Source organism: Podospora bellae-mahoneyi, chromosome 2 (assembly GCF_035222275.1).
Source record: "Podospora bellae-mahoneyi strain CBS 112042 chromosome 2, whole genome shotgun sequence".
NCBI classification, from domain to species: Eukaryota; Fungi; Ascomycota; class Sordariomycetes; order Sordariales; family Podosporaceae; genus Podospora; species Podospora bellae-mahoneyi.
The window spans coordinates 663,432-681,617 of NC_085881.1; the positions used below are offsets into that span (position 1 = coordinate 663,432).

General features: G+C 52.9%; 6 protein-coding genes across 6 annotated transcripts; 4 read left to right on the forward strand and 2 right to left on the reverse strand.

The window, feature by feature from the left end:
• Positions 1-1,673: 1,673 nt before the first annotated feature.
• Positions 1,674-4,294, reverse strand: QC761_0031880 (uncharacterized protein; the record flags this gene model as incomplete). The annotated part of the gene is made up of 3 exons (XM_062872273.1): positions 1,674-1,921; positions 2,074-3,793; positions 3,938-4,294. 3 exons carry the CDS (start codon positions 4,292-4,294, stop codon positions 1,674-1,676), a joined length of 2,325 nt encoding a protein of 774 aa, XP_062734352.1.
• A 1,961-nt stretch (positions 4,295-6,255) lies between these two features.
• QC761_200940 (uncharacterized protein) lies at positions 6,256-8,063 on the forward strand. The gene is made up of 2 exons (XM_062875824.1): positions 6,256-7,062; positions 7,140-8,063. Exons 1-2 carry the CDS (start codon positions 6,680-6,682, stop codon positions 7,549-7,551), a joined length of 795 nt encoding a protein of 264 aa, XP_062734353.1. The 5' UTR covers positions 6,256-6,679; the 3' UTR covers positions 7,552-8,063.
• Positions 8,064-9,155: 1,092 nt separating this feature from the next.
• QC761_200950 (uncharacterized protein) lies at positions 9,156-12,721 on the forward strand. Its single transcript, XM_062875825.1, is given in 5 exon segments — positions 9,156-10,891; positions 10,952-11,094; positions 11,155-11,887; positions 11,949-12,506; positions 12,523-12,721. The coding sequence occupies 4 exon segments, from the start codon at positions 9,673-9,675 to the stop codon at positions 12,098-12,100; spliced, it is 2,247 nt and encodes a 748-aa protein (XP_062734354.1). The 5' UTR covers positions 9,156-9,672; the 3' UTR covers positions 12,101-12,506; positions 12,523-12,721.
• Positions 12,722-13,097: 376 nt separating this feature from the next.
• Positions 13,098-14,125, forward strand: OTU2 (OTU protein; the record flags this gene model as incomplete). Its single annotated transcript, XM_062875826.1, has 2 exons — positions 13,098-13,565; positions 13,589-14,125. 2 exons carry the CDS (start codon positions 13,098-13,100, stop codon positions 14,123-14,125), a joined length of 1,005 nt encoding a protein of 334 aa, XP_062734355.1.
• Positions 14,126-14,620: 495 nt separating this feature from the next.
• Positions 14,621-15,902, forward strand: QC761_200970 (uncharacterized protein). The gene is made up of 2 exons (XM_062875827.1): positions 14,621-14,818; positions 14,883-15,902. The coding sequence occupies exons 1-2, from the start codon at positions 14,789-14,791 to the stop codon at positions 15,642-15,644; spliced, it is 792 nt and encodes a 263-aa protein (XP_062734356.1). The 5' UTR covers positions 14,621-14,788; the 3' UTR covers positions 15,645-15,902.
• Positions 15,903-16,334: 432 nt separating this feature from the next.
• QC761_200980 (uncharacterized protein) lies at positions 16,335-16,559 on the reverse strand (the record flags this gene model as incomplete). Its single annotated transcript, XM_062875828.1, has 1 exon — positions 16,335-16,559. The coding sequence occupies one exon, from the start codon at positions 16,557-16,559 to the stop codon at positions 16,335-16,337; it is 225 nt and encodes a 74-aa protein (XP_062734357.1).
• Positions 16,560-18,186: the final 1,627 nt, after the last annotated feature.

The window sequence follows — 18,186 nt, forward strand, 5'->3', positions numbered from 1 at the left end:
TAATAAAGCCTCAGGTCTAGCGGCGCCGCCAGATAATTGTCAGCCAAGGTGGTCGCCCAAACCCCGGGCTTGCTTTTTCTAAACAGGAACTAGCAGATATGCTGGATGAGGTGTTGGGCAAGCCGAGTGCGTTGGCATTGCATTGGTTAGATCAAGACGGAGCTACATGAGGGACCCACGATGAAGGCACAGCCTTCTTGGGCGTCCAATGGCATTAGGGTTCCCATGTTGCTAGATAAGTATCTGCGGCAGTCACCTGGTAACTCGTAGGGACAATTCTGTTACCTGCGGCACTTACCTCGGGCAGATTCCAGCCGCATCTCTAACATACCTTATGTCTGTTAGGTGGTGCCCTGTGCGCCGGACCGACCTACATAAACATTGGACATCATGAAGGGTACTGGCAGAAAGTGGCGTGGAGTCACCACATGGAAAAATCTTTAACTTCTGGATTCACTCTTCTCCGTATCCTATGTTGTATATATGTGGCAGGATATTTAGACGGGGCCGGCTATTGGAACTGCAAGATATCCTATAAACCGGTGCTCAGGGTGTTGGCTAGCTGTTCTCTGTTGGGCGATGGTGTTCTTGGGGAATATTTTCTAGGGTGCTGCCGGTTGTATGTAAGGATAGAAGCCAAAAGCAGTGCTTAATACCAAATAACATAACCCTCTCAACTGAGTCTGTTGAGCTTGTTGACACGGAAAAACCAAGGATGAAGGGACAAGGCCATATTGATCACAACAGTTTTATTCTTCAAAGACATCCTGCCGACCACTAGCAGAGCCCACAAGAGGCAGATGTCTAGTTAAAACAACCCCGAAACAACCAAACATAAAAGATCCAGTAAAATCCTGACAAAAAGAACTCCAAACGACCATGCCAAAATCCAAGACCAAAGAATTCCACACCAAATCCAAACCAAGAGAATACCTCAAGTAATCCCCCCCAAAAATGATCCCGAATAATGCTTGAACCACCAGGTAGGTCCACATCGAAATAAATGCCCCAAGCCAAAGACCCTCCCTTTTTTTCTTTTGAAAATGTCCAAACATGCAAAAGAAACTCCCCCTATGGTTCACCCCTACCTAACCAGTCAAAGTCCCATTCAACCCCCCCTTAACCCACCCCAGCAACGACCTCCCCCCCTCCAGATTCTCAAGCCCCTCCGGCCCGTCAAAAACCATCACGCCGCCAAGGTTAAACAGCCCGCTCAGTCCCAGCTGTCGCAGCTGACTGGCAAGCGACCCCGCAGCTTGCGCGCCTCCCAGTTTGGTGTAAGCACTCGGGGCGGCCTCGACCCAGGCGGGGATCCCGATCAAGAACTTCGTCCCCGCGATCGCCACGTTGGAGCCGCCTAGGGAGAGGATGCCATCTGTTATGAAACGGGTCCTAGAAAATCAAGCGTTGTTAGCACTCTTGTGAGTTTGGAGACACAGGGGGTTTGGGGTGCTGCCCCTTCCTTGCGCCTTCCTCTGATAGTCAAGGTTGCTCCTTCCTCTGTCCTACCGTTTCTTCCTCTCTAACAAGGGAATTTGCTCAAAACAGGAAGGAACACGGACGGGACAAACCGCCCCAAAAAAAGGGGGAAGGAGCAAGCAATATCCCCAAACCCAACAGAGGGAAGGAACACCACCACCTCCTCCTCTAGAGAAAAAAGAAAGAAGCAAAACTCACCATGAAAGAATCGACGTCAAGAAATTCTCACCCCCAATCTCGCAGCGTCCGGTGTCGTCTCCTCCAAAGAATCTCGGCCAGATAAAGTTGGCTTGGGCGAGGTACCCAATCGGGATCGACCTGTCAGGCGAAGCACACCCGGGAGCAGCAGACAAATAATACATCTTTGAAGTGTCCTGCAAGAAGTTGAAGCGCATCGTCGCTGCGAAGGTGCCCCAGTAGTTGGGGGAGGGGTCGAGTTTTGCTGGTAAAAGAAAGGGGTTAGTTGTCATGAAGAAAGAGGAGAGGTGGTTGAGAGGGGGGAGAGGGAAAAGGGGGTAGAGTAGTAATGTGTTAATGTGCAAAAGGGGTAATATGTTATTGTTGTAATGTGATAATGTGGCAAAGGAGACTTACCAAGATCAAACCCATCTACCACCGCCGTCCCAAACGGCCTCAACCCATTCACAAACTCATAAACCCTCGTCGTCACCGGCGTCACCGGCCCAAACAGCTGCCACAACTTGTTCGCAAACTGCTGCGCCTCGCTCTCCGACCTCAGCACCAACGAGCTACCGCCCCCACCCAGCGACACCAGAACCTTCTTCCCGTGCGTCGCCTGGCAAGTCTTGATGTCCTCCTCCAACTGCGCGAAGTAGTCCAACCCCGGAGAAAAAAGCCGCTGATACCCAGTCTTGATGCCCTTGATCACAAGCGCGAGCGTCAGTTTGGGCAGCCCGCTGTTTTGGTAGCTGATGTCTGTGACGAAGCCGAGGATGACCAGATCAACGTTGGTATCGGCACAGACATCAGCGAGGGAGATGCGCTCAGAGGCTTGTGATTGCCCGTAGTAGACTGCCACGTTGGAGTTGGACATGGCGTTGAATCGGTAGCCGCCCTGCGGGGTGGCTGGGCTGGTCGGGAGAGGAAGGAGGGACGTGAGGATGTTGGGAACAGAAATGGGAGGACCCAAGTTGGTGAATGGAGGCGACCGAGTAGTGGTCAGCGTCGGGATGGCGGTAGGAAGGGGTGGGAATGTTATGGTCGGGAAGGCGGTGAGAGGGTTGGGGAAGAGGGTTGCAATTGGGGGGAATGGTAAGATAGAAAAGGTTGGCAGCTGGACGGATGGATTTGGGAAAGGTGGAAAAGGCAGAATGGAGAATGTCGGCTCCGGTAAAAGCAGAGGCTCGAGTGAGCTGAGGAGACTTGGGATGGCCGAGGGAAGGGAAGCGACTGCAGCACCAATCTCGCTGAGCAGGCTAGGCAAGATAGGGGCGCCAGTCGGGATGGGAATGTTGTTGCCGATGGGTTGGGTGATGGCTGGCGTCTGGATGGGAACCAACCCATTAATGACAGCGATAAGGCCAGGAACCAACGGGGTTTCGGTTGCAACAGCTTGGGAGAGCTGGCTCAAAATGTTGGGGAGGACCGCCTGGACCGGAGAGGGGATGACAAGGGGAGGGATGGTCACGGCAGGTATGGCAATTCCTGAAGCTGTGAAGCCCGAAGGATCAACAGTGAGGTGAATGAGTGCTGGAACTCCCACAGTACCAACAACGGGGAGATTGGCCGAGATGCCACCGACGGAGAGGGTCAGGCCGGGTGCTGGCGAGACGATGACACCAGGGAGCTGAGTGCCCGGAATCCTAACTCCAGGCAGTAGAGTCTCGGGCAAAGTTGGCAACAACAAGCTTGGGAGTGATAGACTGGGTAAAGACACAGTCGGCAAGGTGAGAGAGAGGCTCGGTAATGAGATGGTCGGTAAGGTGAGGCTTGGGAGTGAGACGCTCGGCAAAGACACCGCTGGCAACTTCAAACTCGGAAGCGTCACACTCGGGAGAAATACGCTAGGGAGAGATACGCTCGGAAGAGATATGCTTGGGACCGAAATGCTTGGGACCGAGATGCTCGGGAGAGACGCGTTGGGCAACGAGATCGATGGCAGTGTGGGAACCGACGGAAGGGTCGGGACTGAGAGAGACGGCACCTGGACGGATGGTACCGACACAGACGGCAACGACACAGACGGCAGCTGAATCGAGGGAGCTGACGGGAGGGTCACCGTCACCGTCGGCAGACGAGGTAACGTAATCGCCGGGATACTGAGCCCAGGAACCGTCAGACTGATCGCTGGGCTCAGGCCAAGCGGAAGGTTGGCCGAGGCAGCAATGGTCACGCCTGGAAGCAACTCGCTGGGAATGACCTCGTTAAGCACCGACGAGATGGCACCCTCGAGAGCCGTCAACCCCTGGATGATGATAGGCACCGGGCCTGCAGTCACAGTGGTAAGCCTTGTTATCGTCACAGTAGGAAACCCGGCGATGGGAACTGTAGTCGTTGCGATGCAGAGTGTGGTCGTAGCCAACCCGAGACCTGTTCCGAGAGGATAGCCGATGTTCGACAGAGCGCTCAAAACTGCCTCAGGAGAGTATTGTCTGATAGTGGTGGGTTCGGCCGCCCTGGGAAGCGCTGGGGATGGAACTGGTGGAAGGAGGAGGTCAAGCACACTATCAAGGAGCCCGGTGACGGCCGGAACCACTCCGCTGAGGTCGCCAATGAGGATGTCGAGGAGGTTTGGCTGTCTTGGCTGGTTGAAAGACGCAAAGTATTCGAGGGTTTTCTCAGGGGTGCCGAACATCGACAGCAGACTTGGGTCGGCTTGACGTTTCTCTAGCTGCCCTTTGGAGTTGTCTGATAACGTCCAAGGTGTGTCTTGATCATGGTCTGATTGACGCTTCTCCAACGCTTCTTCTGGAAGAATCGGTGTAATCAGCCCTTCTACCAGACCCCCGATGTCAAGTTGGCGCTTCTTCAGAGACTCTTTAGACGCATCGTCACCGGCACTGGGGACGTCATGGAGGACTGAGGCGGGTACTGGGGCTGCTTGGTCCAAAGGAGCAGCTGCAACCGACAGACCGCTGAGGGCGAGGGTGCTGTACAGAACAAAGTATTTCATGATGGGTTGTCGTTCCTAGCCACCATGGCTCTGCTTGATGATCCCAAGCTTCTCTCCCAAGGATGTCTTCATGATGGCATATATACGACGGGCCGTCCCGTACAATCAACCATGGACCTGGGAGTGATTTCGAGAAAACGCGTCCAAATAATTCCTTCAGACGCGTGAAATGGAATGCCTTTGCCATTCTTTAATTCGATTGCTATATGTACGATGGTAGACATAATGGTCCGATATTGTCCCTCCTGCCCAGCCCACTTTTGTGATAGATTTCTCCGCATCACGGCAAGCTGTCTTGACTCCTGGAATGCGGCCAGTTCGCGTGCTCCCGAATGTCTAAGAAGACGGTCCGCTCATGTAGGGAATGATCTTTGGCCACCGATAACTGTCGGCTGTCTTGATATATGGGACCAATGCCATGTAAGCGGAAAAGGAAGAAAGATCCCGCACGACAAAGCAGTACATGGCTACAGTACACTGTGGTTCGATGCATGATGCACTCGCATCTCCATCAATGTATGGTGTTTCGACTGTTATCCAGTCCGGCTTGAGCCACTTGGTCAAAGCTGTGATGCACAGGTTTGGTGGTGAGGATATCAGACGAAAGTGGTAAAAAAGTCTGAGGAGGTTTCATGATGCCGTGGGGGAGGTCTGAAACATGCCGCCGAAGAAGTGATGCTGATCAATTGCAGACACCGGCAGATTTGGGTGAACGGTTTGGACGCGAGCCACTTTTGGTGTCGTGTCAGTTTGTCTCCCCGCGGAGAGCTCAATCAGTTGGCGCGACGAGAGAAAGGAGAGAGACGAGGGGAGACCAGAAGAGGGGGGCGGGTGCAGACTCTCGGCGATGCTGAGCTGAGGTTGGCATTGTTGTGTCCCACCCCATTTCCATTTCCTGTGCGTTACTCTACGCTCGTTGGAGGTTTGGTTGGGTCACATCGACTCTCGCCTCTCCGGTTCCGCACACAAAGAAAAACTGACCCCATTCCGGCCATCAACAAGAGTGGGAAACTGGGGGGCAGTTGACGATTGATGATCTCGATTCTTGAGTCGAAGTCGATGATAAAGAATGTCAAAGAAGGATGGCGTGGATGGTTACCTAGTCGCTGAATTGGTCAGCTTCGGAGGCCCATCCATGTGTCGGCACGGCGTGAGACCTTTTTTTTCAGGTGGTGGATGCGACGGCCCAATCCCAAGATACCAAAAATGGGTTGGGAGACTGGCCTTGTGGCCTGTGCCGGGGAGCGAGGTCACGGTGCGTGATGAAATCCACGACTCGAGCAATCTGGCATAGCGTCATTCCAGTACCCTAGATATCTTCAAAATCCAAAATCATGCCGAGTCTTTTTGTGTGTACGGTCAGGTGGGCTGTGGTGTGTGGCTGCTGCTGCATCGTGCTGAGAGAAGCCTAAAAACCTGCACCTCCAGGGCAAACTCTGGCGAAAAAGATGGGACTGGTGATGATCCGGAAAGAAGGGGAAAGGAGCGCAATTTGACGAGTGCGCAGCCTCCAATGAATGGGAGAGCCGATGATTGGTTGACGAGAGGTACAAAGGTACTTAGGGTTAGGGTTATGTACCGAGAACCAGGCCCCAGAAAAATCCAAGACGAGACTCCCTTGCTGTTGTTGGAGACTCCGCGCAGTGTCCCCCTCGGTTCGTGCGAACAAGTCGACTGCCCGACCTTATTCTTTGGCAGCATGAAGGCAAAACAGGTGGACAGCCCGCCGCCTCACCATGGCTGCGAGGGCTCCAAACTTTTCAACCATTCCCATTCCCATCATTCCCATTCTCTCTCTCCCACAACACTTCCCGATGCCCATCATCACCACAATCCATCATCACCACCCTCACCAACCACCACCTCATCACCACCACCAGCCCTCCCGTCAGCAATAATATTAGCCTGCGTCAGGAATAACGTGCAACGCTGAGCTGCACACACACAACCAGCAATTCACCGCATCACCGCCCCGACAAAGCAAAATTTCCAACCAGCCAACCACCACTTCTTCCATCACCAACTCCAACGCCCACCACAACGTCGTCGGCTTTTCTGTTGGGCGTCATGGCTCCTTCCAGCAAGAGCGCCGCTGCGGCCAAGGACCGTAGAAAGTCCAACAACAACTCAGCTGGTCTCGTCACTCTCAGAGTTCCCAGCGCCAAGCTCCGAGCTATTGTCGACCCAGATTACGTGAAGGAAGATTCGCCAGTCAAGGAGTCGCCTGCCACATCGACGACGCTCCCGGCTGCGACGGTGAATTCCACCACCGAAAACGCGTCGGATTCGAGCCCCAATACTCCAGCCGCCGGCACACCTGCACCCCCCTCTGTGAGCATGGGCCCTCCCGCCGAGGGTCCCAAGAAGAAGGGCGTCAAAAGAGGTGCGGCTGCTCTCAACGGAGAGCCCAAGGTCCGTGGGAAGCCTGGCCCCAAGAAGAAGCAGAGACTGTATGTCACCCTTCCATCATTCATCCCATCATCACTGACTGCCCCTTTGCCTGATGCATTGCTGACACATTACACAGTGAGGACGGAACCATCGAAGGCGGTAGAGCCAGTCTCGGAGCTCACAAGCTCGGTCCCAAGGCCAACCAAGGTGCTATCAATGCTGGCCTTCGCGCCCTCGACCGATCTGGCAAGCCCTGTCGCAAGTGGAGCAGAGGCGGCTTCATCATGAAGAGCTTTACGGGCGTTGTCTGGGAGATCCCACGCTGGGTCGCACCTCCCAAGATCTCGCCCGAGACTTCCACAGACTCATCATCAGCTCCAGTCTCGGTCGACGGCAGCAGCAAGGAGAATAAGGACAGTGCCAGCCAGCAACTCAAGAGCGACACAAGTAACAATGGCGGCGACATCGAGATGACCAGCGCTCCCAGCATCAGTGCTGCTCCCTCCCCAGCGCCACCAGCACCTGCTCCTATCGCCGCCGCCTCTTAAATCATCATTGAACCATTCTATGCTGTCAGCGAGTTCATTCGTTTAATAATCCCTTTTTAACAACATGGCGAATCACGGGATATGATTTGCACCAGCCAGCACAGCACAGCACAGCACAGCACAGCACAGCAGACAGCCTTGGGCGTTCCGGTTTCTTTTTCAGGTGTAATTGGTGGGGGCGTTCTGATTGCTTTTACTTTTCACTTTTCATTGCACCAGGTGTCACACAGGGCGAGAGCAGGCAAGGCAAAAACTGGAACAGGGGGGACGGCGACGGAGCGGCCGTTTGCTTCGCCTGGGGTTCATCATGACGCACTCGCCAGTCAGGTTCAGTGTGTGGCAAGGCGTTTAGGAGCACAAGGGAAAGATGTTTTGGGGTTTTGGGAGAGACAGGAGAGACAAACAATTGAGTGACTGTATATTAGGGTTGTTGATAGGATGGAAATGGAGTTTGGCCTTCTCCGCCGTAAGACAGAGAAGAGGCAGGCAGGGGAACAATGAGGAAAGGGGATAGATCTTTTTTCACTTGGTGCTCATCAAGCATCGTTTGTCGGTTTCGTGATTGGGAATTTTGATGTCTGCAAAGTGTCGGGGTTGCCGGAAAACAAGGCGTTCTTCCATGGCGATGGCATTTACAACTCGGGCATCGGTGTTGAAAATACAATGAATCAACAAGCGCCTTTCAATGTTCACTTTATGATAAATATTTCCACGGTGCAAAGATGGACAGAATAAAGAAGGAAACCCCAGCAAACTTGGATCGGATGAATGCTCCAGGTCATCTGGTCAAAGAGGTTCTTTATTTCACAACACCTTGGCTCTGCTCTCAGGCCCAGGGGATAATCCATCCGGTATGACTCGGCAAAGGCCGTCCACATAAAATTCAAAATAAAAACCGCAGAGAAAAATAAAAAAAAACTGTGGGGTTTTGTTCGGCCATGACCAGGCGGTTACGTACGAATGAAGGATGGTGATGTTGGGCAAGCAGAGACAGTAGTGAGAGAAAATCCTCCGATCTGATTTAGAGTGATCAATTTTGGGGAGTTGAGTGGTTGCAGGTTTGAAAAAATGAGCAGTCAGCTTGTGCCTCTTCCTGTGTGCTTCCTCTTCTGTGTCTTTTCCGGTTTTGGTTTTAGTTCTTGGTTCACCACATCGCCATTGCATGGCAGGATTACGTCGAGGGAGAGAGAGAGAGAGAGGTACGGAGGTACCTCGCTATATATTCCGTGCCAGTGGCATCAAGTAAAGATGCCTCAGGTTGCTGTCGGTGAGTCTTTCACTTAATTGGTTGGCGAGGTTGGGGAATTCCAGTTCAGCAAACTTGTCACGATCATCTGTGAGAATAGCAGGAGAACACATATCTGTAGACAGCTTGAAATGAAATGTTCGACTTCTCCCCTGATGAATCCGAACATCGGAACAAGTCGTCCCCCCAAAAGATGACGACGATAAGGCAAGTGTGTCGTGAGAGAGAGAACGCTTTGGCCACTCACCCACTGTGGAACTTGTGGGTCTCCACAGAGACAAGCGTTGGGGGAGACCCCATGATCCCGCCAGTGTCCACTGCCCGCCCAGAATCTCCACTGACACGCCAGATAGGGACCCGCACTTGCTGCCAGAAGCGACGTCCCGGGCACCTCACAGGCAATGATTGACCCGACTTGATTAGAAAGACAATCAGAACAGAACCGAGAAGCAGCAATTTCGATTGATTGATCCTCACCACGGCTTTCCCCAAACATATTCCCCTCCCTCCAGTAACTACCAACCTAGCCAACGCAGCCATCAAAACCACCTCTGCTAAAGACGCCGGGTCCTAGAATCTATGACATAGCGTCCCAGCGACAAGAAAACCGAGGGCACCTAGCACCGCTTGAACTGTCGACACACACACACCTCACCAGCTACGCACAACGCCCCAATTACCGTAAAGCTATAAGCCCCTTCAACCACCGTATAACACGTTTGTCACTTTACGAGGTACAGGGCTCAGGTGGCCGTCTTGCGGTCTGGAGATCCTGCCGTCGTCGTTGTCGCCGCCCAAGAGCTCGGTAGTGACCAACTCCACCCCTCCCTGTTCTTTCTCCCCCTCGGCTGCTCCAGCTGTTGCCACCCCTCACCATGACGAACCCATACCAACAGTCACAGCAGTCACAGCACGGCGCAGCCGCCAGCAACTTCCCCAGGAGTACCTCATACGCCTCCATCGTCTCTGGATCTCAACAGCAGCAGCAGCAATCCGCTACCCGATCTTCGGCCTTGGGCTTCTCACATATCCTTGACCCGAACCCTGACGCCGAACTGGATACACACAATCCCTACTACCCCGAGCTCGATAGACTTTTCTCGCGACCCAATATCCCAACATTTGGCGGTGCCGGCATGGATATGGACACAGGATATACATCACGAAACCAAAACGAAAACGGACACAGCAATAATAATACCAATAGCGGGCCGTGGCCACCACCCGCAAGACTAGGTTCCAGCTTTCCAATGTCCAGGGCGTTCGACATGTTTTTAAACAAGGAACCTTTAAGCTTCGCCGATGCTACAGATGTGGACAGCGCCGCGCATAAGGGAACCGGCGCGGGCGCCAACCCCTTCTTGTCCGGCGGGACAGCGCCAAACTTTCTTGCCCCCTCTTACCTCCGAGGTACCGCCTACCTCACCAAGCTGGAAGAGCAGCACCGAGCGAGAATTTTGGCCGAGAGAGAAAGAGAGGCTGGCGTACCAGGTGCGAAAACGCAGACGAGAGCAGGAGTACTAGCCACCAACGGAAACAGTCATCACACTCTATCGCCCATGTCTGGAAAGGTGCACACAGGCGGGGGATCACACCGGGGGGTAGCCTTTGATGTGGTGGAAAAGTCGGCGTTGAGCCAGGGTTTGGTCGAGGAGGAAGTCAATCCGTTGCCGTCGAGGTGGAACAAGGACGACAGGGAACCCTCCCTAGAGCTCTCGGGCGATGGCTATGAAGTTACCTTCACCGGGCGGATGAGCAATGAACACGAGGCCTCGGCAGTGAGGGCTGATCACCCCATGAATCCGGCCTGTGGCATATACTACTTTGAGATCACGGTCCTGAACAAGAAGAAGTCATCGACCGATGACATGCCACCCATTGCGATTGGCTTCTCTAGCCAGATGGCCGCGCTGAACCGGGCGCCGGGATGGGAACCGGAGAGCTGGGGGTACCATGGGGACGACGGAAATTGCTTCGCCGCGCAAAACGTAGGGAAGGCGTACGGCCCCAAGTTTGGTCCGAAGGATACGGTCGGGTGTTGTATCAATTTCCGGCTGGGGCAGGCGTTTTTTACAAAGAACGGCAAGGAGCTGAGTAGGTTTTGATATCTGTGGGGAATCAAAAGAAGGCAGTTGCTAACATGTGGAACTGCAGAGGTGGCGTTTCGGGACATCAACTTTAAGGATGTGAAGGCGGGCAAGTTGTTTCCCATGGTCGGGCTCAAGAAGACAGGGGATCACATCTGGGCCAACTTTGGGCAGCAGCCGTTTATGTTTGATATTGATAACTACATGCTGGTCAGTTTGTTCAACACTCGGAACAGGGCGAGTGGTAGCTAACGTTCGTGGCATAAACAGGAGCAGCAACAGATTATCGAAGACGAGATAAACCGTGTCGATACACGCATCCTAGCACCAGGACTGTCAGAAACGGAGCTTATTCAGCAATTGGTTTTGCAATTCCTGCAACATGACGGCTACGTTGAGACAGCTCGTGCTTTTGCGGAGGAGATCCATTCCGAGAAGTCGGCTCTTCGGCTTAGTGCCAAGGAACAGGTCAAGGGCATCAACATTAAAGACGACGAGGACGCCAACAACCGCCAGAGGATCCGTCGAGCGATACTCGAAGGCGATATCGACCGCGCCATGCGTTACACGGAGCAATGCTACCCCAACGTCCTCAAAGAAAACGAGCAGGTTTATTTCCGTCTCAAATGCAGGAAGTTCATCGAGATGATTCGCAAGGAGGCCGAGATGAACCTAAAGTTGGAGGATCGAAACCGGCGACTCGAAGAGCAGCGCGGTAGACAAGGCCTGGGGGATAATGACGAGGAGATGCAAGATGAGTGGGATGACGAGAGGGAGTTCTACATTGATCAACTCGGGAAGCTCTCGATGGAGGCACTGGAGTACGGACAGGAGCTGAGGGCCGAGTTCACCAACAATCCGAGCAGAGAGATGACGAAACACCTGGATGAGATCTCCAGTCTGATTGCCTATCCGCATCCGCTACAGGTGCCAGAGGTGTCTCATTTGATGGATGCGAAGGGGAGAGTGGCCGTGGCGGAGGAGTTGAACTCTGCTATACTGAGTAGGTTTCTTCCTTTCTGCCCATTTGTGATGGGAGGCGTTACTAACTAATATGACCAAAGCATCACTCGGCAAATCATCCCGCGCAGCACTCGAAAACGTTTACGCCCAGACCTCGGTGCTTCTGGAGGACCTGGCGAAGGACGGGGGACCGGGTGCTTTTGTGACGTTGGAGGCGCTCTTCAGGCAGTTTCCACCCAGCCAATTGCTTTAGGGGGCAAAATCAAAAGGCAAGGAAGGCGCATCAATGGTGGAAGAGATGGAAACAGGGGCCTTGAGATGTTGTTTGGACATGGGTATACAGCCCGGGACGCGAGAGGGATGCCTGATCATCAGCAGACTTGTTAAGCGCAACATCACGAAACAATCAAGAGAATGGCATGGCGTTACTGGAAAGGGGTGGTTTTTCTTTGGACCAAACATACAACAGCAGAGCAGCGGATGGAGGAGCAGAATGGAGAGAAACAGAGCAGCATTACCTGGCGGTTCTCGATATAAAACCAACTTTTTCTCTCCTTTTGTTTCGGGAGTTGGTGAGGGTGTGGTGTTTATGGTGCTATTCACAACCAGGTTGTCTGTTCAGTGGTTTTTTTTTAGGTGGTCTCTCTCTCTCTCTCTCTCTCTCTCTCTCTCCCTCTCTATTGGGCATTTTGGCTTTCATTGTGTAGCTCATCTCCATCCTCAGTTTCTCACCTTGTAGTCTGCTCTCCATCTGGCCTCTCATGAGTGGTTTGGTGGTGAGGGGAATCATCTCAGCTTGGATTTTGGGCCTGGTTTTTGGCTTATAAGTATGCATGAATAAACATATCAAAATGAATATGAGTTACTGTGTCGATATGGGAGGTGGGAAATATGAGGGTGGGTTTTGTATGGTCTTACGGAGTACTGCCTGTTCTCTCTCCTGTCCCTATGCCCCTTTTCGAAACCCTAACCCTCCACTGACTGGTCAGTGCCTGTCGAGTGGCTTTTGAGAACTTGCATGCCCCGCCGTTGCGACTTGCCCCACCATGAGTTTCGCCGTTTGAGCTCCAGGACAGTTTTGTCTTTTTGCTTTTGCGCAACCGACAGCCGCGATTTTGACACACTCTCTTCCCAATCGATCGTATTATTTCTACAATTAGACTCACATGGAACGAGCGCCCATCGGACTCTCGCAACGAAATTCTCACTCCCATACCACACATCACCCAGAAGAAAGTAAAAGAGACATCATGGGCGACGCTGAACAACTTCTCCCGGTGGCCGACCAGCCAACAGATCCAACAACTACAGAAAGTACACAAGAGCAGAAACCCGACGACCTCGAAGCCATCCTGGCGCGCCACCGCAAGGAACTCCGCGACTTGCAGTCGAGGGTGACGCAAAAGAAGAAGAATGCGACCAAAAAGACGAGGAAAAAGGTTAATGAGGAGTGTGCTGAGCTGGAGAGGGGGTTGAAGGAGAGGCACGAGGCGGAACTGGCGCAGGTTACGGGTGGTGGCGGTGATGCTGAGCCTGAGCCCGTATCAGAACCTGAGGAGGAGGGGGGAAAGGATGAGGTTGAGACTGTTACGGAAATGAGGGTTACACCATCACCATCACCACCACCACCACCACCACCACAACAACAACAACAACAACAACAACAACAACAACAACAACAACAACAACAACAACAACAACAACAACAACAACAACAACAAGGAAGAAACGAAACCGGCAGAAGGAAAGATTGGCGAGACGGCAGGCTGAGGTTGAGGCTGCTAGTGCCAAGGCGCAGGAGGAGGCGTCGCGGATGACGGATCATGGGGCTATGGAGAAGGCTCATGTTGATGGGGTTTTGAAGAGGGAGGGGTTGGAGGAGGTGGAGGTTAGGGCTGATGGGCATTGTTTGTTTGCTGCTGTTGGCGACCAACTTTTTCGGAGGGGGGTGACGGAGGAGTTGTTGGATTATAAGGAGGTGAGGAGACGGGCGGCGGAGTATATGGGCAGGAACAGGGATGATTTTGAGCCGTTTGTGGATTTGGAGAGTCAGAGTTGGGAGGAGTATTTGAGGAAGATAAGGGATACTTCTGCTTGGGGGGGCCAGCCGGAGCTGTTGGCTCTGGCGAGGGTGTTTGGGGTGGGCATTACGGTTGTGCAGGTGCCGAGGAATGAGGTTATCAATAGGGAGGGGGGGGAGAAGATGCTGTGGGTGGTTTATTATTGGAAGGGGAGTAATTCGGGGAGGCATTATAACTCTTTGAAGTCTGTCTCTTAGGGGAAGGAGGGAGGAATGGAGTGGATACAGTCATAGAGAAAAGATGGGACTTGGAGATTGCTAGAAACCCTTGTTGACATGAAATAAAAATATAGAAACACCTTCGACGAGTCCTCCCGACTACCTTGTCTTCAAAGACCATCAACACATAAGGCTGATCAACTACTTGGAAGACCTCTCAGTTATCTTTGAACGGCTGTTGATTACGTTGAAACCCCTCATTTCCATCAGGAGTCACCTTTTTTTTTTATATATTCCACGACGTCAATGTTTAAAAATAAAACCATCTCAACAGCATCACCAACATCAGAAATGCTGACAGCCCTTCCCCAGCTTCCAAGAATGTGGGGGAGCAAGGAAAGCAAGTCTTGGCCTTTTGCAGAAATCGCGGGGAATGTTTGTCGGTTTGGTACCCAATCAGGTTAATGATGCTGCCCGTTGGGGAATAGACCCTTTATTTATGACGACGAACCTCGGCTTCCGGCTGGCGGCTGTCTCAACGGTTTAGATATCGATTGCCCATCTCTAGGATTTGTGTCTAGATTTGTCGGAAAAGGACGTCCTTGGGGATATATACATCTACCCAGTTCATCTCATCAGCTTGATCTTCTTGCTTCAACCAACATACACCCCAACAAGCCGTCAGTCACACTACAGTACAAAATGGACGTCAACAACCTCTTCTCCATCAAGGTACACCACCCCCCTCACTCCCCCTTCCCTATCCTCCCCCCCCCCTTCCTGCTAACTTCCCCAGGGCAAAGTAGCCCTTATAACCGGCGGCGCCAAAGGCGTCGGCCTCATGATCTCCACCGCCTTTGTGTCCGCCGGCGCAAAAGTGTACATCTCGTCCCGCGACGCCACCGCCTGCGCCTCCGCCTGCGCAACCCTCAACACGATCACCCCCAACTCGGCCTTCTCCCTCCCCGCCGACCTCCAGTCCGAAAAAGAAGTCCACCGCCTAGCCGCCGAGCTCACCAAGCTCGAGCCGGGGGGGCTGCACATACTGATCAACAACTCGGGCGCCACCTGGGGCGAGCCCTACGAAAAGTACCCCGACGCCGCCTGGACCAAGCTCCTCACCCTCAACCTCACCCGCGTCTTCACCCTCACCCAGGCGCTCACACCCCTGCTCATCAAAGGGAGCAAACAAGACGATCCGGCGAGGGTGGTGAATATCGGCTCCATCGATGGGTTACGCGTTCCTCTCCTTCCAACGTTTGCGTACAGTGCCTCCAAGGCGGGCCTGCACCATCTGAGTAGACATCTTGCTGTTGAGCTGGGACCAAAGGGGATAACGGTGAACAACCTCGCGTGTGGGCCTTTTCCGAGCAAGATGATGAAGCATACTTTGGACACGATGGGGGAGGTGATCAAGGAGGCGAATCCGTTGGGCCGAGTAGGACAGCCCGAGGATGTGGGCGGGGCGTGTTTGTTTTTGTGCAGCAGGGCGGGGGGGTATGTCAACGGGGCTACTTTGGCGTTGGATGGGGGGGTTCATTTGATGGCCAAGATTTAGGGGCAGAGAGAATTCAGGAATGGGGAGAAGGTTAATGGGGTTATATACCAAAGGGCGAAAGATATTCCCTCTGTTTAGAAGTGGTTACGTTATGCGAGCAAGAAGCGTTGAATAATCGACCGGTATGTGAATATTTGTTAGATATTTACATAATCATGTCAAGACTGGACATCTTCAACATGGGGAGATGGCCTTGTGAAAATGACTTCAAGTTCCGGCTCCCATGAACGTTACACATCATATGATTATCCTCATTTGACAAGTATCAAAAGTTGTACAATTACTATTCGTGGTTGTATGTAGAAGACCCAAAACCCAGATGCACCTTGACGGTAGAAACAAAATATGTAGTGAAAAACCCAAAACCCGAATGCTCATCCCATAACCTGTACACCCAAATCCTAATACGCCATAATTCCTATCCCACTCCCTATACCCGGCCATGTGTGTTGTTGTTGTGCCCCGTGATGATCCGATCCGGTGATCCGATAATGATAAGCGACAAAGTGATGAGCGATGATGTTAAATGAAAAAAACAAGAAAACGAGGCGGGGGGGCCTTGACGTTTCTCTGGAGAAATGCCCCACCGGTTCAACTTTTCGTCCCACCTCTCCTTCTCCAATTCTTTCTTCTCCAACCCTAAGAAGCTGATGACGCCAGCCCAGCGGCCATCTTATCAAAAGGAGGAATTTATGAAAGGCCCACGCTCTCAAAATCCCTCATCAGCACCGCCATCTGCGCCCGTTTCGCCGCCTCGGCGACGAGTGTGAAGTCCTTGAGAAAGGGGTCTGTCGATGATGTCTTGGGCGTCTGTCTTGGGGGCGGGACAATCTTGGAGGACGAAGAGGAGGCCGAGGAGGAGGTGAAGGGAGACTGTTGGGTGGAAGACCCAGTAGAGGTGAAGCGGGAGTCCATCTTGTGTAGCAGTGGTGTTTGTATCGTGGTAGTGACTGACGATGTTTTTGTTTGGTGGGTTGTATGTGTGCTTGTGTGTGTCCTTTCTAAAAAAAAGAGAAAACGAGACAGGAGCAGGCCGAGCGAAGAAACCAGTTTTATGTACCCGTCCAAAAGGTCGGTGAGAGAAAGACCGAGAGTATGACGCTGGCGCAGGAAAAAAAGAATCCCCTTGCAATAATGGTTGTTGGGGCTGCGGTGGGAGATTGGAGACAAGCTGGGTCCTTGCCTGTGGGTGGTGTAGTGTATGTGGATTCCTTCGAGAGGCACCAAAGAAAAACTAAGAAAAAGAAAAAAGACGCTCGCTCGCTCGATAAGGGGAACGTGGGCAATGCGTCCGCGGGAGATGTTGTATCACCACCACCTTTTTGTGTTCCTTTCCCACACGAAGAGGAGCAAAGGGGGGCTTCCGATCGATCAGGCGCAGCCGGTGAGATGGGTAGTATCTCGTAGCGAAAGCCTGTGAAAGAGAGAGGTCCTCGGCTGAATACAACCTAGACTAAGGGGAGGAGGTAAGGTAATTTGGCTGGAGTTGTGTCGTAAGAGGGACGGGATGAGGAGGCCGCAAGCTGCAAGGCAAAAAGCAAGATATGCAGGTAGATGCTGCCGGAGGGAGCGCTCTCAAACGATGACTCGTGCGTGATGCGCACTGCAAAAGGCCCAAAGGAGTTTTGATAAGATAAGGCCTTGATCAGGTCAGGCCAGCGAGAGGAGGGGATACAGAAAAGAGTGGGTGCGGGCAATATTGCGATATTGGGTGTTTATAACTGTCGGTAGACGACTTGGTTGCGTGCTTCTTGCTGCTGGTGGGGGAATATCGATATGGTGGGGGACCGAGGGGTGGCCGAGAAGGGAAACAATGAGGTCAGGACAGAACTTTACGTATACGACAACACCTCGACGGGAGAGACACGGCAGGGCAAGCGAGGGAGAGGGCAGAGGGGAGAGGGAACACAGAGCGATAATGGTGATCTAGTTATAGACAACAATGAATCAATCGCCCGTCTTTTTATTTTTCTTTATCTCGACATCAGCCCCACGACTGGAAACGGCGTCATCGGTTTCCACTCCTGCCCAGGCTGCTGCCCCTCTTTGGATGGCGTCGAGGTTAAAAAAGAGACATCGAGATACCTCCGCGAAAGAGCCGGCACCAGGACCGAACACCCGTTTTGCCCGTGTCTTTGCCTGAAGACGCACCGAACAGTCTCGCCCCGCAAGTACCTCGCGGTCACTCGCAAAAGTAGCGTCGGCGCATGTGTCCGGGATGCCTGCTACATACCGTCAAAAACCCCCACACTCTGCGACGACAACAACTCGCAATATCAGGCCAGTGTTTGCCTTTGTTGTGACATTGTGACAGCCAGACAGTCACAGGCTCGCGCCTTCGGCCTCAGCTAAAACACTCGCCCCAATCTCCAAATCCCCATGGGGGTCGTAAAAATCCGGGGGACTGATGGCTGGGGCCGAGCTTGGGTCGTTTGGCGTCGAGCTTGAAATGTTTCGACATGCCGAGGGGAATCTCTCTCTTCCAAGCTGCTAGCTCGGGTTCACGTGGAAACGCCAGGACGCATGGTAATTGCTGTCGGAT